At 51.2% G+C, this 21707-nt stretch overlaps 1 protein-coding gene and 1 long non-coding RNA gene across 2 annotated transcripts in view; both read right to left on the bottom strand.

Annotated features, from left to right (window-relative positions):
* Positions 1–21707, bottom strand: part of LOC144496854 (uncharacterized) — a 238082-nt gene that overhangs the window by 51843 nt on the left and 164532 nt on the right. The gene's annotated exons all lie outside the window — the stretch shown is intronic.
* LOC144497475 (uncharacterized) overlaps positions 1–21707 on the bottom strand; it is a 59072-nt gene that overhangs the window by 15384 nt on the left and 21981 nt on the right. Inside the window, exons 2-4 of the mRNA XM_078218802.1 lie at positions 9224–9612; positions 2453–2662; positions 1620–1779 (exon numbers count right to left, since the gene is read on the bottom strand). Coding sequence (XP_078074928.1) covers positions 1620–1779; positions 2453–2662; positions 9224–9583 — 730 coding nt within the window. The 5' untranslated portion in view covers positions 9584–9612. The remainder of the gene's footprint in view (positions 1–1619; positions 1780–2452; positions 2663–9223; positions 9613–21707) is intronic.

Genomic DNA, 21707 nt, shown 5'->3' with positions numbered 1-21707 from the left:
ATAAGGGGAAACCTTTGGTCGACATTTACTTTATCAATCCCTTTTAAAATGTTATATACCTCGAGCAGACCCCCTCTCATTCTTCTAAACTCACAGAATCACAGAGCACAACAGTGCAGAAGAGGCCCTTTGGCCCATCGAGTCTGTACCGATGCATCAAAGGCCCTGACCTGCCCATTAAATCCCACTTGCCAGCACTTGGCTCATAGCCCTGAATGTTATAATGTGTCAAGTGCTCATCCAGGTACTTTTTAAAGGATGTGAGGCATCCCACCTCCACCACCTTCCCAGGCAGCGCATTCCACACCGTCACCACCCTCCGGGTGAAAAAGGTTTTCCTCAAATCTCTTCTCAAATCCCACCCCTCACTTTGAACTTGCACCCCCTCAATACCAGCGAGTAGAAGCCCAAACTGTTTAACCTCTCCTCGTACGCCAACCCTTTCATCCACAGAATCAATCTGGTGAACCTCCTCTGAACCGCCTCCAGTGCCACCGCACCCTTCCTCAGATCAGGAGGATTTGATGTACACATTCCATGTATATCATTGAATGGTTTCAAGAAGGAGATGGATATATTTCTGATATACAAACGGGATAAAGGGATACGGGGGAAAGGTGGGGAGATGGATTTGAGACCAGGGAGACATTAGCCATGATCCAATTGAATGGCGGAGCAGGCTCAAATGGCTAACTTCACCTACTTTTGCTCCTAATTCCTATGCTCCTATGTTGACACTGTTACGATGCAGAGGTTGTCCCCTTTTGAGACGTAGCATCGAATTCCCCAAAGAGGAATTCCTCACCTCGCAATCCGTTGAAAGTGCGTGCAAAGGTGTGAATTATCCTTTCGTAACATTTAGTGGTTAACTAACAGAAATACCCGAGACTCACTTTAAAATGAACACAACAATTTATTTATTCAACTAACAGGGAATTTTAATTAAACAAGTAACATACTGAATAAAATAAGATTCTACTGGAATGCTGTTCAAATAAATACGATGCCCATTCATTAACCAAAAAAAAATAATGGAATTCAGTCGCACTCAAAAAAATACAACCAGGTTTTGTGGCTTTCGGAATCTTTGGGAGTTCCTCTGGTGATTCCTCTGTCTGTAAGTTCTTTCTGATTTGGTACCTTTCGCTAGTTAGATTGTGCGTTTTCTTGAGAGGTATCTGAGGCTGGCAGAGTTGAGAGTTGCTCTCTCCCTCTCAAGGCTTGAGAGGTGGCAGTTCCTCTGCTGCTCTCCCATTCCTCCCCGCCTCCCCCGCCGCACTCTCCTTTATACCGGTGATGACCTATCAATTTTTCTACAGTCGGATTGGTCTGATGTTGTGAACACCATCAAATTCAAATCTTATAGGTTCCTGGTAGCTGAGTGCCTGCTGTAAATTGATTGGGCTAAATAGCCAAAAAACAGGTTGTCTTGTCAAGTCTACTGCTTGAGTTTTTGATGGCCACCTCCATGCGCACATACACGTCCGTGTATACCTACACATCCATGGGCTCATGTACATCCATACAGATACACAGCTATGCACATACATGTGCACCACTGCATTAATGCACACCCCTACATCAGTGTGTATATATCTATCCAGATGTATATCCCTTACGTTTTTCCCTGTCCAGAGGTGTTGAGGGCATCGATCGATACGCTCGGCGGTCTTTAAGCTTCTTACGGAAGGAGCACCGTTGGTCATTGAGACGTCGGCTCTGGACCTCCCACACCAGATCGAAGAAGACCTCACTGAAGTCAGGGGTCAGGCACTTAGTCTGCAGGGCGAGAGAGAGAGAGAGAGAGAGACAATATGACATTGAGCCACATCCCAACCAGGAGGCTACAAAGGGACGGGTAGGTTCAGTAAGTGGGCAAAGATCTAGCCAATAGATTACAGTGTGGGCAAATGTGAAATTGTCCAAAGAAAGTAAACATATTATCTAAATGGTGAGACATAGAATCACTACAGTGCACGAGGGGGCCATTCAGCCCATCGAATCTGCACCAACTCTCCAACTGAGGGGTCCTATCCCTGTTACCCCACATATTTACACCGCTAATCCCCCTAACCTACACATCTTTGGACACTAATGGGCAATTTAGCATGACCAATTCACCTAACCTACACATCTTTGGACTGTGGGAGGAAACCGGAGCACCCGGAGGAAGCCTGCGTAGACAGGGGGAGAAAGTGCAGACTCCGCACAGACAGTGACCCAAGGCCGGAATCAGACCCAGATCCCTGATGCTGTGAGGCTGCAGTGTTAACCACTGTGCCACCGTGCCACATGCCAGCTAATTAAACTGACTTACTGGGTCCCCACGGACATCGTGATCCAGGGATACTCAGACAATGCAGGATTCCTATTGATCACATGGGCAGCCTGTACTAGCTTAACCACAGCAAGAGGGAGATCCCAGTCTCAACTCCAAATACCTTACACTCACCGTGTTGTTTCCATTGCTGGTATCCAGGGGCAACAGGTCAAGCATGAGGTGCTTTACAGCTCCAGGGTTACAGTCGTCCTGTGGCGAGGTGCCACGATCCTCCTCTCGCCTGTCTGTTGGGTGACTCAGCCTGTCATGAGTGTCTGTACAAGCTGAACAATCGGTCATCTCACTGTCCTCCTGGTTACCATCATCGTCACTCTCCCTATTCTGAAATAAGAAAGATTAATATCAGCGTCTTTTACAACCTCAAGGTATCATTCAATCCTTCACATTCCAAATTTGATTTGATTTATTATTGTCACATGTATTAGTATACAGTGAAAAGTGTTGTTTCTTGAACGCTATACAGACAAAGCATACCATTCATAGAGAAGGAAACGAGAGAGTGCAGAATGCAGTGTTACAGTCATAGCTAGGTTGTAGAGAAAGATCAACTTAATGCAAGGTTGGTCCATTCAAAAGTCTGATGGCAGCAGGGAAGAAGCTGTTCTTGAGTCGGTTGGTACGTAAACCTCAGACTTTTGCATCTTTTTCCCGATGGAAGAAGGTGGAAGAGAGAATGTTCGGGGTGCATGGGGTCCTTAATTATGCTGGCTGCTTTGCCGAGGCAGCGGGAAGTGTAGACGGAGTCAATGGATGGGAGGCTGGTTTGAGTGGTGGACTGGGCTTCGTTCACAACCCCTTGTAGTTTCTTGCGGTCTTGGGCAGAGCAGGAGCCAGACCGAGCTGCGATACAACCAGAAAGGATGCTTTCTGTGGTGCATCTGTAAATGTTGGTGCGAGTCATAGCTGACATGCCAAATTTCCTTAATCTCTTGAGGAAGTAGAGGCGTTGGTGGGCTTTCTTAGCTATAGCGTCGGCATCGGGGGAACCAGGGCAGGTTGTTGGTGATCTTGACACCTAGAAATCTGAACCTCTCGACCATATCCACTTCATCCCCGTTAATGTAGACAGACTCTCACCAACTTACAGCTTGGTCTGGCTCCTGCTCTGCCCAAGACTGCAAGAAACTACAAAGGGTCATGAACGAAGCCAAATCCATCACTCAAACCAGCCTCCCATCCATTGACTCTGTCTACACTTCCCGCTGCCTCGGCAAAGCAGCAGCATAATTAAGGACTCTACGCACCCCGGACATTCTCTCTTCCACCTTCTTCCGTCAGGAAAAGGATACACAAGTCTGAGATCACGTACCAACCGACTCAAGAACAGCTTCTTCCCTGCTGCCATCAGACTTTTGAATGGACCTATCTTACATTAAGTTGATCTTTGTCTACACCCTAGCTATGGCTGTAACACTGCATTCTGCACTGTCGCCTTTCCTTCTCTATGAACGGTATGCTTTGTCTGTATAGCGCGCAAGAAACAACACTTTTCACTGTATGTTTATACATGTGACAATAATAAATCAAATCAAATCAAATCAGAAACAGGGGCACCTCCATCCCAGTGCTGTTTGACTGGAAAGCAGTCGATTCATGAGGTCATGGGATCATCGTCCAGTCAACCTCTCGGAACGTTGGTCCCCACTCCTTAGCCACTGAGTCAGGAAGTCACGAGTTCAAATCCCGCTCGGGGACATGAGGAGGGGGTCAGTTTTGGGGCTGGGTTGAGGGGTGAATGCAGGAGAGGACAGTGTGTGAACCTCTTCACATCACACTGTTGAACCAGTTACACGGAGCCACCTGACTGAATCTCGCTCGAGAGGTGGACCCCTCTGTCACTCTCCCTCGGTCTGTTATTCATGATGGGGAGGGGGGGGGAGGTTTGAACAGCCCACCCTGTCAATCCGCCTGCTGCTGGCATTCCCAGCTATGATGTGAAGAGCCGCCTTCTCCTGCGTTCACCCCTCAACCCACCCCCAAAACTGACCCCCTCCTCATGTCCCTGAGTGGGATTCGAACTGGTGATGTCCTGACTCAGTGGTCAAGGGCTGGGCACCACTGTTCCAAGAGGTTGGACTGGACGGTCATCCCATGACTTTTTGAATCAACTGCTTTTAGTCGCTCCTTCAGTGCTCAGCTCAGGAGCGATTTGTCCACATGGAACAAGATGTTGACATGAATGAAAGAACGTTGGTAAACTGTCCACACCCAGTGTCCTCACATTCAGTGTCCACATATCCAGTGTCCTCACATCCAGTGTCCACACCCAGTGTCCACACATCCAGTGTCCTCATCCCCAGTGTCCACCCCCAGTGTCCACACATCCAGTGTCCAAATCCAGTGTCCACATATCCAGTGTCCACACATCCAGTGTCCAAATCCAGTGTCCATATCCAGTGTCCACATTCAGTATCCAAATCCCAGTGGCCAGCCCCAGTGTCCACACCCTCAGTGTCCTCACTCCCAGTGTCCACACATCCAGTGTCCAAATCCAGTGTCCACATCCAGTGTTCACACCCCCAGTGTCCACATCCAGTGTGCACACCCAGTGTCCACATCCAGTGTCCACACACAGTATGTCTACAACCCCAGTGTCCACATCCAATGTCCATACCCAGTGTCCACAACCCAGCGTCCACACTCCCAGTGTCCACACCCAGTCTGTCCACACACCCAGTGCCCTCACCCTTAGTGTCCACACATCCAGCGTCCACACCCCCATGTCCTCACCCCCAGTGTCCCCTCCAGTGTCCACATCCAGTGTCCAAATCCAGTGTCCACATCCAGTGTCCACATCCAGTGTCCACCCCCCCCCACCCCCCAGGGTGCACACCCAGGGTTCGTACTCCCAGTGTCCACACCCCCAGTGTCCACCCCCAATGTCCACACCCCCAGTGTCCACCCCCAATGTCCACACACCCAGTGTCTACATCCAGTGTCCACACCCCCAGTGTCCACCCCAGCGTCCACACCCCCATGTCCTCACCCCCAGTGTCCCCTCCAGTGTCCACATCCAGTGTCCAAATCCAGTGTCCACATCCAGTGTCCACATCCAGTGTCCACCCCCCCCCACCCCCCAGGGTGCACACCCAGGGTTCGTACTCCCAGTGTCCACATCCCCAGTGTCCACATCCCCAGTGTCCACACCCCCAGTGTCCACCCCCAATGTCCACACCCCCAGTGTCCACCCCAGTGTCCACACCCCCAGTGTACATACCCAGAGTGGCAGATAGGTGAAGGTTCCCGATGGCAGGCAGAGGGGCAGGGAGTTGAACGCGGGAGACAAGCAATGGAAGACCGAGGGGAGGGAAGTGGGACCCTGACAAAGCTGCATGAAAAGCTCAGAAACAAGGGTGTCGAAAGGAAACCACGTCTGTAACTGGAAGGGGGTGGATGCTGAATGCAATGGGGGCCTGTTAGTGAGGAACATTCGGGATGGTTCACACTAAACAGGTCGCGGCAAAGGTCACCACGGTTCATACAGCCCTTTGGAAACAGGGATGACGTCTAGCCTCCCAGCTGTGTTCAGGGGTTGGCAGACAGGAGTCGGAGGGTGCAGACCTTCCCGCCCTGAAATGGGAAGGAGTCACAGATGTATGGCAGACCAGGAGCTGTGGGGATCTCAGTCTAAAGTCAGGGAAAGGGGGCAGTGCAGAGGTGCAGCACGGGCCAATCACTGGGAGCATGGCGTGAGGCAGTACAGGGCAAGGCCACCATTGGCCACAGATCTGGGTCTGCCGCATGCCCGGAGACGAACAAGGGCGGCACAATGGTCAGCACTGCTGCCTCATGGCGCCAGGAATTTGGGTTTGATTCCCGGCTTGGGTCACTGTCTGTGTGGAGTTTGCACGTTCTCCCCGTGTCTGCGTGGGTTTCCTCCGGTTTCCTCCCACAGTCTGGTTCGGTGGATTGGCCATGCTCAATGAATGGGGTTACGGTGATAGGGCGGGGGGAGTGGACTGAGGTAGATTGCTCTTTCGGTGGATCAGTGCAAACTCAATGGGCTGAATGGCCTCCTTCTGCACTGTCGGGATTCTATGATGCCATGGAAGACCGGACACCGTGTGGGCTTGGAGGCTTCCTCCGACCAGCGACCGGGTTCAGTCATTTTACCCCTGTGTCTTTCAGGGAGAATTGAGGGGCATTTCAAAAGTTTAGGAAGTTTAGTGATTACTGTCACATGTAGGCTTACATTAACACTGCAATGAAGTTACTGTGAAAATCCCCTAGTCACCACACTCCGGCACCTGTTCGGGTACACTGACGGAGAATTCAGCACCTACCCAGCACATCTTTGGAGTGTGGGAGGAAACCGGAGCACCCGGAGGAAACCCACGCAGACACGGGGAGAACGTACAGACTCCACACAGACAGTGACCCAAGCCAGGAATCGAACCAGAGTCCCTGGCGCTGTGAGGCAGCAGAGCTAACCACTGCGCCACCATCACGGTCTGCGACTGAGGAGTTGTATGCTGAAGGGCAAATTGATTGATTATCCTGAGGTTTCATTCACAAGAACACTTGCCAGGCCAGAGTGAGCTAACAAGCACAGTGTGGGTGCTGAGAGAGCTATAAAGAACCTTGGGGTTTCCATCACCAACTGGAGAGAGAGAGAGTCAGGATTGGAAGGGTTAATGAAAGTTCGGGACTCTAACTTGGGGACACTGTGGGATTGGTGTCGCCTGGGCCAGCATTTGTTGCCCATCCCTCATTGCCCACGAACTTAATGCCTCCCTTGGCCATTTCAGAAGGGCGGAGTTAAGAGCCAACCGCATTGCTGTGGGGTCTGGAGTCACATGTAGACCGGACCAGGTTTAAGGACGGCAGATTTCCTTCCCTGAGGGGTCATTAAAGTGGGGAGAGGAGGGGGGTGGGGGGGCGTGGAGAGTTTTAGGAAGGGGATTCCGGAGTTTAGGGCCCAGACAGCAAAACAACATGGCCGCCGGCTGTGGAACGATTAAAATTGGGGGATACTCAAGAGGTTGGAATTGGAGAAGAGTGGCTAACTTGGAGGGTTACTGGGGGAGGGGGGGTGATGTGGGAGGAGGTTACAGAGGTAGAGAGTGTGAGAGTCAAGGGCAACTAACCCTGCGTCAAGTCAGAGCCGGCTCAGTCCGCCTGCCATCGTCTCAGGAGCAACCAACGATGGAGGAGGGGATGAGATGCTGCGTCTGACTTCCTCAGGCCTGGACGCTGCTGGCAGCCTCTTACCGGAGGGGAGGAGAGGAAGGAATGGCCATTTGGGAACACTGCTAATTCCCCGTTCATTCGGCACCACCTTGTCAAAATCCAGGCACGCGCAATCTAACGGAACTGTGGGTCACCACATGGGCTGGAGCGGGTTATGGAAGGTTGTTCACCATTGAGTCCCTCAAAGGGCCAACTTACCAGCAATATCCCCTCCTCACCCCCACCGCCCTCCTCCCCTCCATCCCGAGAACAAATTTAAATTAAACATTGCCTGCCATGATTTTCCAGCAACTTGTGTTAGTGGAGAGAGAATCGATCGGAGACGGACAGGAGGGGCAGTTCCTCAAATTGTATTCATGGTGCGGATGGAGTTAGACCCTCTGGAGCAGCTAAACAGCTAAATCCCCCCTCTATCTCCTCTCTCCTCTATCTCCCCTCCCCACTATCTCCCCTCCCCTCTGTCTCCTCTCCCCCCGTCTCCCCTCCCCACTGTCTCCCCTCCCCACTGTCTCCCTCCCCTCTGTCTCCTCTCCCCTCTGTCTCCTCTCTCCTCTATCTCCTCTCCCCTCTGTCTCCCCTCCCCTCTGTCTCCCCTCCCCTCTGTCTCCCCTCCCCTCTGTCTCCTCTCCCCTCTGTCTCCTCTCCCCTCTGTCTACTTTCCCCTCTGTCTCCTCTCCCCTCTGTTCACTCTCCCCTCTGTCTCCTCTTCCCTCTGTCTCCTCTCCCCTCTGTCTCCTCACTCTGTCTCCCCTCACCCCCGGCCCCCTCGCCCTCCTCATGTGCCAGCTTATGTGGCCATTGTGAATTCAGCCTCAGGAATTTGGCTCTGAAATCTCTCCACAAAACCAGCATCCATGAGATGGACTTGAGGTGACACTGGGGGCAGGATTGGTGATGTGGTTCCACCTCTAACTCAGCGGAGTCAGGCGTGGGTACTCGGGGCTGACGGAAGTTCTGCCCAAATTCTCCTCTCCCTGACCAGAGGAATTTCTACTCCAACAACTCACTCCCTCTGACCCCTCAAGCCTCCCAATCAGTACAACAACTGACCCTGTCCAGCGGGTGACGCTGGATTCCATATAACTATTGGTGCCATGCTGGTTCAATGGGTTGCATTCAGTAGGTACCAGAAGGCAGAGGTGGCACTACGGAGGTGTGGGAGTCATAGAGTCAGAGAGGTTTACAGCATGAAAACAGGCCCTTCGGCCCAACTTGTCCATGCCACCCATTTATTTAACCGCTAAGCTAGTCCCAATTGCCTGCGTTTGGCCCATATCCCCTATACCCATCTTACCCATGTAATTGTCTAAATGCTTTTTAAAAGACAAAATTGTACCCACCTGTACTACTACCTCTGGCAGCTTGTTCCAGACACTCGCCATCCTCTGTGTGAAAAAATTGCCACTGGACACTTGTGTCTCTCCCCTCTCACCTTAAACCTATGCCCTCTAGTTTTAGACTCCCCTACCTTTGAGAAAAGATGTTGACTATCTCGCTGATCTGTGCCCCTCATTATTTTATAGACCTCTATAAAATCACCCCTCAGCCTCCTACACTCCAGAGAAAAAAGTCCCAGTCTATCCAGCCTCTCCTTATAACTCAAACCATCAAGTCCCGGGAGCATCCTAGTAAATCTTTTCTGCACTCTGAGTGGGGAGGGTGAGGGGGAAATATTAGAGGGGAGCAACTCACCAGGCCACTGTCGACACTGGTGCCAAGTTCCGAGGATTGAGGCGGGGGCAACGTTCCGTTCTCAATAACTCCGTCCGCCAACCCATCTCCCACCTGCGTGGAAGCCTGAATGTTCTCCGCGCGATTGGCTGGCTCAGTGAGCATCTCCAGATAGGGGGAGGGGAAGTGCAGACCCTCCTCCGCCTCCTCCTCCTCCGTATCTCTGGGGTTGCCCCCGCAGTCCGCCTCGTGGGCTCCTTCGCTCTGATCTTCTTCAGGTGGGTCGGCACCACCTGTCGGTGAGACAGTGTCTGTGTCACCATTCCCAGCGTCCGACGTTCCGCTCCGGACCTCCGCGTCCGTCGACTCTCCTTCCTCCATCCCTCGCTCTTGGCTTCCTCCTCCTTGCACTGCAACACACAAAAACAGCTGTCTCACAAAGAAGGTTCATACAGAACACCTCCCACATCCACAGGACACCCCAGCGCACTGACACTGCTGTAATGTGGGAGATACAGCTGCCAATTTATACACAGACAGATCCCGCAGACAGCAATCCGATACTGATCAGATAACCCGTCCTTGCAGGGTTCCGAGAGCGATCACCCAGGCAGACACTCCAGCCCGGTTCCGACATACCGGCATGAGATCTTTCCCATCCAACACAAAGGACAGGGAATATTGGGCCAGCTGAGAATCAGCACCACAAACTGAGCGGCACTCCCTCAGTACTGACCCTCTGACAATGCGGCACTCCCTCAGTAATGACTCACTGACAGTGCGGCACTCCCTCAGTACTGACCCTCTGACAGTGCGGCACTCCCTCAGCACTGACCCTCTGACAGTGCGGCACTCCCTCAGTACTGACCCTCTGACAGTGCAGCACTCCCTCAGTACTGACCCTCTGACAGTGCAGCACTCCCTCAGTACTGACCCTCTGACAGTGCAGCATGGGGTGGGGGAAAGGGTGTTTTTGATTTGATTTATCATTGTCACATGTATTAATATACAGTGAAAAGTATTGTTACCTGCGCTGCTATACAGATAAAGCATACCGTTCATAGAGAAGGAAAGTAGAGAGTGCAGAATGTAGTGTTACAGTCACAGCTAGGGTTTAGAGAAAGATCAACTTAATATAAGGTAGGTCCATTCAAAAGTCTGATGGCAGCAGGGAAGAAGTTGTTCTTGACTCAGTTGGTATGTGATCTCAGACTTTTGTATCTTCTTCCAACGGAAGAAGGTGGAAGAGAGAATGTCCGGGGTGCGTGGGGTCCTTCATTGTGCTGGCTGCTTTGCCGAGGCAGCGGGAAGTGTTGACAGAGTCAATGGATGGGAGGGTGGTTTGCGTGATGGATTGGGCTACATTCACAACCCTTTGTAATTTTTTGCAGTCTTGGGCAGAGCAGGAGCCATACCGAGCTGTGATCCAACCAGAAAGCATGCTTTCTATGGTGCATCTGTAAAAGTTGGTGAGAGTTGTAGCGGACGTGACGAGTTTCCGTAGCCTCCTGAGAAAGTTGAGGCGTTGGTGGGCTTTCTTAACGATAGATAACTCTCTCCCGAACGAAAAGGACCAGGGCACCAAATTGCACAGGCGGCAGCTTTGGCGAAAGCCCAGAACAACTTGGACGGGGCAGGGCCAGCTCTCACCAACACCAGGACAGGAGGTGGCCATTCAGCCCCTCAAGCCTAGTCTGCCACTCATCAGTGTGGATTCCCACCTGGTTTCCATTAATGTGCCTTGGTTCCAGATGCTTTTATACAACCGGGTGGAAATAAATGATTTAAAAGTGTTGGTGAAGGGGGTGGAGGGAGGGGGCGGCATCCGGTTTCCTCTTTTTTGGTGGGAGGTGGTTCCAAGTTTCTCTCGCCCTTCTCATCATTAAACCTCTCCCTCCTGAATGGCCTGGTTACGATTTTAAACTTCTCCCAACTCATCCCGGTGGAAACGCCATCTGTCAATTCTTTTTGAATTCTTAAAGGAACCCCAAAGTCCATGACGTACAAAGAACAAAGAACAGTACAGCACAGGAACAGGCCCTTCGGCCCTCCAAGCCTGCGCTGATCACCTTGTCCTACCTAGACTAGCCGCTTACATCCCTCTATTCCCCGTTTGTTCATGTGTCTATCAAGGTAAGTCTTAAATGCCACTAACATCACTGCCTCAACCACCTCACTTGGCAGCGCGTTCCAGGCCCCCACCACCCTCTGTGTAAAAACCTTTCCCCCGCACATCTCCACTCAACACTTACCTTGAACTTGTGCCCCCTTGTAATTGTCATTTCTGCCCTGGGAAAAAGCTTCGAACTGTTCGCCTTACCTATATCCCTCATAATTTTATAAACTTCCATCAGGTCACCCCTCAGCCTCTGTCTTTCCAGGGAGAACAATCCCAGTTTACCCAATCTCACCTCATAGCTAAGACCCTCCATACCAGGCAACATCCTGGTAAACCTTTTCTGTACTCTCTCCAATTCCTCCGTGTCCTTCTAGTGTGGTGACTAGAATTGGACAGTCTTCCAAATATCGCCTAACCAACGTTTTTTATAACTGTAACATAATTTGCCAACTTTTATACTCGATGCCCCGCCCGATGAAGGCAAGCATGCCATATGCTTTCTTCACCACCTTTCCCACCTGTGCTGCTGCTTTTAAGGATCTGTGGACCTGCACACCCAGATCTCTCTGTGTGTCTACACTCCTGATGGTTCTGCTATTTATTTTATAGTTCCCACCTGAATTGGATCTATCAAAATGCATCACCTCTCATTTGTCCAGATTAAATTCCATCTGCCATTTCTCCGCCCAATTTTCCAGCCTATCTATATCCTGCTGCATTCTCTGACAATGTTCATCACTATCCGCAACTCCAGCAATCTGAGTATCATCCGCAAACTTGCGAATCAAACCAGCTACATTTTCTTCCAAGTCATTTATATAGAAACATAGAAAGCTACAGCACAAAACAGGCCCTTCGGCCCCACAAGTTGTGCCAAACATGTCCCTACCTTTTCGGCCTACCTATAACCCTCCATCCTATTAAGTCCCATGTACTCATCCAGGAGTCTCTTAAAAGACCCTATTGAGTTTGCCTCCACCACCACTGACGGCAGCCGATTCCACTCGCCCACCACCCTCTGTGTGAAAAACTTCCCCCAAACATCTCCCCTGGAGCTACCCCCAACACCTTAAACCTGTGTCCTCTCGTAGCAGCCATTTCCACCCTGGGAAAAAGCCTCTGAGAGTCCACCCGATCTATGCCTCCCAACATCTTATATACCTCTATTAGGTCACCTCTCATCCTACGTCTCTCCAAGGAGAAAAGACTGAGCTCCCTCAGCCTATCCTCATAAGGCATGCCACTCAATCCAGGCAACATCCTTGTAAATCTCCTCTGCACCCTTTCAATCTTTTCCACGTCCTTCCTGTAATGAGGCGACCAAAACTGAGCACAGTACTCCAAGTGGGGTCTGACGAGGGTCTTACATAGCTGCATCATTATCCCTGGACTCCTAAACTCAATCCCTCAATCGATAAAGGCCAGCACACCATATGCCTTCTTAACCACCTCCTCCACCTGCGGGGCTGATTTTAGAGTCCTATGGACCTGGACCCCAAGGTCCTTCTGATCCTCTACCGTACTAAGAGTCTTTCCCTTTATATTGTACTCCTTCATCCCATTTGACCTACCAAAATGGACCACTATGCATTGATCTGGGTTGAAGTCCATCTGCCACTCCTCCACCCAGTCTTGCATCCTATCTATGTCCCTCTGTAACTTCTGACATCCCTCCAGACTATCCAGAACCCCACCAACCCTCGTGTCGTCGGCAAACTTACCAACCCATCCCTCCACTTCCTCATCCAGGTCATTTATGAAAATGACAAACAGCAAGGGTCCCAGAACAGATCCCTGGGGCACACCACTGGTGACCGACCTCCAATTAGAAAAAGACCCATCTATACACACTCTCTGCCTCCTTTGGGCAAGCCAGTTCTGGATCCACAGGGCAGCAGCCCCTTGGATCCCATGCCCTCTCACTTTTTCGAGAAGCCTCGCATGGGGGACCTTATCGAACGAATATATATTACCAATGGGAACGTTCCCAGTACTGACCCCCACGGAACACCATTAGTTACCGTCCTCCATTCAGAAAAGCTTCCACCGCTACCCTCTGTCTTCTATAATCAAGTAAGAGTTTTAACAACACCAGGTTAAAGTCCAACAGGTTTATTTGGTAGCAAATACCATTAGCTTTCGGAGCACTGCCCCTTTGTCAGATGGAGTGGAAATGTGCTCTCAAACAGGGCACAGAGACACAAAATCAAGTTACAGAATACGGATTAGAATGCGAATCCTTACAACCACCCAGATCTTTAAGATACAGACAATGTGGGTGGAGGGAGCATTAAGCATAGGTTAAAGAGATGTGTATTGTCTCCAGACAAGTCCAGGAGGCAAGCTGTGGGGGTTACTGATAATGTGACATAAATCCAACATCCCGGTTTAGGCCGTCCTCATGTGTGCGGAACTTGGCTATCAGTTTCTGCTCAGCGACTCTGCGCTGTCGTGTGTCGTGAAGGCCGCCTTGGAGAACGCTTACCTGAAGATCCGAGGCTGAATGCCCGTGACTGCTGAAGTGCTCCCCCACAGGAAGAGAACAGTCTTGCCTGGTGATTGTCGAGCGGTGTTCATTCATCCGTTGTCGTAGCGTCTGCATGGTTTCCCCAATGTACCATGCCTTGGGACATCCTTTCCTGCAGCGTATCAGCTCAACAACGTTGGCCGAGTTGCAAGAGTAGGTACCGTGTACCTGGTAGATGGTGTTCTCACGTGAGATGATGGCATCCGTGTTGATGATCCGGCACGTCTTGCAGAGGTTGCTGTGGCAGGGTTGTGTGGTGTCGTGGTCACTCTTCTCCTGAAGGCTGGGTAGTTTGCTGCGGACAATGGTCTGTTTGAGGTTGCGCGGTTGTTTGAAGGCAAGAAGTGGGGGTGTGGGGATGGCCTTGGCGAGATGTTCATCTTCATCAATGACATATTGAAGGCTCCGGAGGAGATGCCGTAGCTTCTCCGCTCCGGGGAAGTACTGGATGGCGACTCTGTCCACTGTGTCCTGTGTTTGTCTTCTGAGGAGGTCGGTGCGGTTTTTCGCTGTGGCGCGTCGGAACTGTCTATCGATGAGTCGAGCGCCATATCCTGTTCTTATGAGGGCATCTTTCAGCGTCTGGAGGTGTCTGTTGCGATCCTCCTCATCCGAGCAGATCCTGTGTATACGGAGGGCCTGTCCGTAGGGAATGGCTTCTTTAACGTGTTTAGGGTGGAAGCTGGAGAAGTGGAGCATCGTGAGGTTATCCGTGGGCTTGCGGTACAGTGAGGTGCTGAGGTGACCGTCCTTAATGGAGATGCGTGTGTCCAAGAATGCAACCGATTCCGGAGAGTAGTCCATGGTGAGTCTGATGGTGGGATGGAACTTGTTGATGTCATCATATAGTTGTTTCAGTGATTGTTCACCATGAGTCCAAAGGAAGAAAATGTCATCGATGTATCGAGTGTATAGCATCGGTTGAAGGTCCTGTGCGGTGAAGAAGTCTTGTTCGAACCTGTGCATGAAGATGTTGGCATATTGAGGTGCGAATTGGGTCCCCATGGCTGTTCTGTGTGTCTGGATGAAGAACCGGTTGTTGAAGGTGAAGACATTGTGGTCCAGGATGAAGCGGATGAGTTGTAAAAATGCATCTGGAGACTGGCAGTTGTCGGCGTTGAGTACTGAGGCCATTGCAGCAATGCCATCATCGTGGAGGATGCTGGTGTAGAGTGCCGAGACATCCATTGTGACGAGGAGTGCTTCTGGTTCAACTGCTCCATGTGTGCTGAGTTTCTGTAGGAAGTCCGTAGTGTCGCGACAAAAGCTGGGGGTTCTTTGTACAGTGGGTTTCAAGATGCCCTCGACATAGCCGGAGAGGTTCTCACACAGGGTCCCATTGCCCGATACGATGGGACGGCTGGGTGTGTTGGCCTTGTGTATCTTTGAGAGGCAGTAGAGATCTCCAACGTGGGGAGTGCGTGGGATGAGAGCACGGAGGGTGCTTTGAAGGTCCGGATCAAAGGTTTTGATCAGAGTGTTGAGTCGACGGGTGTGTTCTTTGGTCGGATCTGTGGGTAACTGTCTGTAGTGTTCCTCGTTGTTGAGTTGTCGGTACACTTCTTTGCAGTAATCCGTTCTGTTCAGTATGACGATGGCCCCTCCCTTGTCTGCTGGTTTGATGACAATGTTGCGGTTGGTCTTGAGAGCGTGGATGGCGTTACGTTGTGCTTGGGTGATGTTCGGGGCTGTCTTGTGAGTGCGGCTGATGAATTTGGTGTTGACGCACCTCCTGACGGCTTGGGCATACATGTCAAGTCGAGGGCAGCAGCCTTCCGGAGGAGTCCGATTCAACTCTTTCCTCTTCGGTTGCACTGCGGATCTCTCTGTGGGCTGTTCCGGTTCATTGGCTGTCTCATTGTGTTCGCTGGTGGCCTCTTGGGGTTTGTGGAAGCACTCCCGCAGCCTCATTCGTCTGATGAATTCCTCTGTGTCTGCTGCGAGACTGATGGGGTCTATTTTGGTGGTGGGGCAAAAATTGAGCCCTCGGCTGAGAACTTCAATTTCATCTGGTTGAAGTGTGTAGTCGGATAAGTTGACAATGGACTTCCCTGCAGTGGTACTGTTTTCTACTGTGGTACCGGGGGAGGCTTGGTTGCTGCTGGTGGAGATCCCGAGTTTCTCAAGTTTCCTGTTCTTGGTGTGCATGTAGATGGTGTAGTTCCTTTATCTCATCTGCTTGGCAGAGTTTTGCAGCTGGTCTGCATCCTGAGCGCAAGTTGAGACTCAGGTCAACCTATAACAAGACTACGCTGAGAGACTTTGCCATCGCACCTCTCTCACCCTCCTCAAACACCTCATACACCAGCTCTACAGCAAATGCCGCAGCCTGGAAACCAAGATAGAGTCCATATTCTCAACTTGCGCTCGGGACGCAGACCAGCTGCGAAACTCTGCCAAGCAGACGAGACAAAGGAACTACACCATTTCCATGCACACCAAGAACAGGAAACTTGAGAAACTCAGCATCACCACCAACAGCAACCAAGCCTCCCCCGGTACCACAGTAGAAAACAGTCCCACTGCAGGGAAGTCCATTGTCAACTTGTTGGACTACACACTTCAGCCAGATGAAATCGAAGTTCTCAGCCGAGGGCTCAACTTTTGCCCCACCACCAAAATAGACCCCATCAGTCTCGCAGCGGACACAGAGGAATTCATCAGGCGAATGAGGCTGAGGGAGTTCCTCCACAAACCCCAAGAGGCCAACAGCGAACACAATGATTCAGCCAATGAACCGGAACAGCCCACAGAGAGATCCGCAGTGCATCCGAAGAGGAAAGGGTCGAATTGGACTCCTCCGGAAGACCGCTGCCCTCGACTTGACATGTATGCCCAAGCCGTCAGGAGGTGCGTCAATACCAAATTCATCAGCCGCACTCGCAAGACAGCACCAAACATCACCCAAGCACAACGCAACGCCATCCACGCTCTCAAGACCAACCGCAACATTGTCATCAAACCAGCAGACAAGGGAGGGGCGATCGTCATACTGAACATAACGGATTACTGTAAAGAAGTGTACCGACAACTGAACAACGAGGAACACTACAGACAGTTACCCACAGATCTGACCAAAGAACACACCCATCAACTCAACAGACTGATCAAGACCTTTGATCCGGACCTTCAGAGCACCCTCCGTGCTCTCATCCCACCTACTCCCCGTGTTGGAGATCTCTACTGCCTCCCAAAGATACACAAGGCCAACACACCCGGCCGTCCCATCATATCGGGCAATGGGACCTTGTGCGAGATCCTCTCCAGCTATGTCGAGGGCATCCTGAAACCCACTGTACAAAGAACCCCCAGCTTTTGTCGCGACACGACGGACTTCCTACAGAAACTCAACACACATGGAGCAGTTGAACCAGGAGCACTCCTCGTCACAATGGATGTCTCGGCACTCTACACCAGCATCCCCCACAATGATGGCATTGCTGCAACGGCCTCAGTACTCAATGCCGTCAACTGCCAGTTTCCAGATGCAATTTGACAATTCATCCGTTTCATCCTGGACCACAATGTCTTCACCTTCAACAACCGGTTCTTCATCCAGACACACAGAACAGCCATGGGGACCAAATTCGCACCTCAATATGCCAACATCTTAATGCACAGGTTCGAACAAGACTTCTTCACCGCACAGGACTTTCAACCGATGCTATACACTAGATACATCGATGACATTTTCTTCCTTTGGAGTCATGGTGAGCAATCACTGAAACAACTATATGATGACATCAACAAGTTCCATCCCACCATCAGACTCACCATGGACCTCTCTCCGGAATCGGTTGCATTCTTGGACACACGCATCTCCATTAAGGACGGTCACCTCAGCACCTCACTATACCGCAAGCCCACGGATAACCTCACGATGCTCCACTTCTCCAGCTTCCACCCTAAACACGTGAAAGAAGCCATCCCCTACGGACAGGCCCTCCGTATACACAGGATCTGCTCAGATGAGGAGGATCGCAACAGACACCTCCAGACGCTGAAAGATGCCCTCATAAGAACAGGATATGGCGCTCGACTCATCGATCGACAGTTCCGACGCGCCACAGCGAAAAACCGCACCGACCTCCTCAGAAGACAAACACGGGACACAGTGGACAGAGTACCCTTCGTCATCCAGTACTTCCCCGGAGCGGAGAAGCTACGGCATCTCCTCCGGAGCCTTCAACATGTCATTGATGAAGACGAACATCTCGCCAAGGCCATCCCCACACCCCCACTTCTTGCCTTCAAACAACCGCACAACCTCAAACAGACCATTGACCGCAGCAAACTACCCAGCCTTCAGGAGAAGAGTGACCACGACACCACACAACCCTGCCACAGCAACCTCTGCAAGACGTGCCGGATCATCGACACGGATGTCATCATCTCACGTGAGAACACCATCCACCAGGTACACGGTACATACTCTTGCAACTCGGCCAACGTTGTCTACCTGATACGCTGCAGGAAAGGATGTCCCGAGGCATGGTACATTGGGGAAACCATGCAGACGCTACGACAATGGATGAATGAACACCGCTCGACAATCACCAGGCAAGACTGTTCTCTTCCTGTTGGGGAACACTTCAGCAGTCACGGGCATTCAGCCTCTGATCTTCAGGTAAGCGTTCTCCAAGGCGGCCTTCACGACACACAACAGCGCAGAGTCGCTGAGCAGAAACTGATAGCCAAGTTCCGCACACATGAGGACGGCCTAAACCGGGATGTTGGATTTATGTCACATTATCAGTAACCCCCACAGCTTGCCTCTTGGACTTGCTGTCTCCTGTCTGGAGACAATACACATCTCTTTAACCTGTGCTTAATGCTCCCTCCACCCACATTGTCCATACCTTTAAGGTCTGGCTGGCTGTAGGGATTCGCATCCTAATCAGTATTCTGTAACTTGATTTTGTGTCTCTGTGCCCTGTTTGAGAGCACATTTCCACTCCATCTGACGAAGGGGCAGCGCTCCGAAAGCTTATGGTGTTTGCTACCAAATAAACCTGTTGGACTTTAACCTGGTGTTGTTAAAACTCTTACTGTATTCACCCCAGTCCAACGCCAGCATCTCCACATCATTCTATCATCAAGCCAGTTCTAATTCCATCTAGCTCGTTCACCCCTGATCTCGTGTGATTTAACCTTTGGCACCAGCCTTCCATGAGGGACCTTGTCAAATGCTTGACTAAAGTCCATGTCGACAACATCCACGGCCCTTCCCTCATCAATCATGCGCTGTCACGTCAGGTGGAGAGAATAAGGGAAAGGCCTAACTGGCGCTGTTAGCCTGCGTGTGGGTGATTTGAACCAGAGGCTGGTGCTGAGGCCTAGATGGGGCCTACCTGCCAGAATCCCACACAGCCTGTCCAGGGTCGGGTTGCCAAACGGTTAGAGCTGTCCTTGTGGACATTTAATCGAACGACCTGCCTCGAAAACACAACTTTTTCCCTCCATCTCCAATGTTTTTATGACTGAAAATGAATGAAAGTGTGATTTTTAAAGCACAGTATTTTAGATTACGACCCTGTAACTTTCCCCCACTAAGGTTTGCTGGTGGAAGTTAATCTGAAGGTTAATCCCTGGGGGCTTTGTGTTTGGTTTTAATTTCATTCGTGGGACATGGGCATTGCTGGCTGGCCAACATTTATTGCCCATCCCGAGTTGCCAAGGGACAGGTAGAATCAATAGGATCCCGACAGTGCAGAAGGAGGCCATTCGGCCCATCAAGTCTGCACTGTCCACAATCCCACCCAGGCCCTGATCCCACAACCCCATGCATTTATCCAAGCTAGTTCCCCTGACACTAAGGGGCAATTTAACATGGCCAATCCACCTAACCTGCACATCTTTCGGACTGTGGGAGGAAACCAGAGCACCCGGAGGAAACCCACGCAGACACTGGGAGAATGTGCAAACTCCACACAGTCACCCAAGCTGGGAATCGAAACTGGGTCCCTGGCGCTATGAGTCAGCAGTGCTAATCACTGTGCCACCGTGCCACCCATGTTGAGAGTCAACGACATTGCTGTGGCTCTGGAGTCACATGTAGGCCAGACCCTGTAAGGACGGCAGATTTCCATCCCAAAAGGGTCATTAGTGAACCAGGTGGGCTTTTCCGACAATGGCTTCACGGTCGTGAGTAGATTCTTAATTCCAGATATTTTTATTGAATTCAAATTCCACCAGCTGCCGTGGTGGGATTCGAACCCGGGTCCCCAGAACATTAGCTGAGTTTCTGGATTGACAGCCCAGCGATAAGACCACCAGGCCATCGCCTCCCACTGTCGAGGGGTACCCCAACATCTTAGAGCCACAACCCAAGCACCATGAGGCCTGGTGGAGCTATGATGGATTCTTGGTGTGTGAGTTAGTTCCTGATCGTGCGACTGAAGAGTCTTTATTCAGGGCACAGCCGCACAGACAGATCTTTATAGAAAGGGTCACTGTGCAATGTCTATTGTCCTGCTTTGAGCATCGACTGTATCCAAGGAACTTAGGCAGACAATAAGTTATAAATGATTGTTTCGGCGCTCGGTCACAGGAAGTCACAAGCTCTGTTTACACAGAATTGAGAAATCAGGGAAATGTGTGGTGAGATGATTTAAAAAGATAGGGCACTGGGTACAGAAACACTCCCTCAGCACTCAGAGGGCACTGGGTACAGAAACACTCCCTCAGCACTCAGAGGGCACTGGATACAGAAACACTCCCTCAGTACTCAGAGGGCACTGGGTACAGAAACACTCCCTCAGCACTCAGAGGGCACTGGGTACAGAAACACTCCCTCAGCACTCAGAGGGCACTGGGTACAGAAACACTCCCTCAGCACTCAGAGGGCACTGGGTACAGAAACACTCCTTCAGTACTCAGAGGGCACTGGGTACAGAAACACTCCTTCAGTACTCAGAGGGCACTGGGTACAGAAACACTCCTTCAGCACTCAGAGGGCACTGGGTACAGAAACACTCCTTCAGCACTCAGAGAGCACCGGGTACAGAAACACTCCTTCAGTACTCAGAGAGCACTGGGTACAGAAACACTCCTTCAGCACTCAGAGGGCACTGGGTACAGAAACACTCCCTCAGCACTCAGAGGGCACTGGGTACAGAAACACTCCCTCAGCACTCAGAGGGCACTGGGTACAGAAACACTCCTTCAGTACTCAGAGGGCACTGGGTACAGAAACACTCCTTCAGCACTCAGAGGGCACTGGGTACAGAAACACTCCTTCAGCACTCAGAGAGCACTGGGTACAGAAACACTCCTTCAGTACTCAGAGGGCACTGGGTACAGAAACACTCCTTCAGCACTCAGAGAGCACTGGGTACAGAAACACTCCTTCAGTACTCAGAGGGCACTGGGTACAGAAACACTCCCTCAGCACTCAGAGGGCACTGGGTACAGAAACACTCCTTCAGCACTCAGAGAGCACTGGGTACAGAAACACTCCTTCAGTACTCAGAGGGCACTGGGTACAGAAACACTCCTTCAGCACTCAGAGGGCACTGGGTACAGAAACACTCCTTCAGTACTCAGGGGGCACTGGGTACAGAAACACTCCTTCAGCACTCAGAGGGCACTGGGTACAGAAACACTCCTTCAGCACTCAGAGAGCACTGGGTACAGAAACACTCCTTCAGTACTCAGGGGGCACTGGGTACAGAAACACTCCTTCAGCACTCAGAGGGCACTGGGTACAGAAACACTCCTTCAGTACTCAGGGGGCACTGGGTACAGAAACACTCCTTCAGTACTCAGAGGGCACTGGGTACAGAAACCCTTCTTCAGTACTCAGAGGGCACTGGGTACAGAAACACTCGTTCAGCACTCAGAGGGCACTGGGTACAGAA

The sequence above is a fragment of the Mustelus asterias genome, chromosome 8, assembly GCF_964213995.1.
Source record: "Mustelus asterias chromosome 8, sMusAst1.hap1.1, whole genome shotgun sequence".
Taxonomy (NCBI): domain Eukaryota; kingdom Metazoa; phylum Chordata; class Chondrichthyes; order Carcharhiniformes; family Triakidae; genus Mustelus; species Mustelus asterias.
This window is presented reverse-complemented; position numbering and strand designations above follow the sequence as displayed.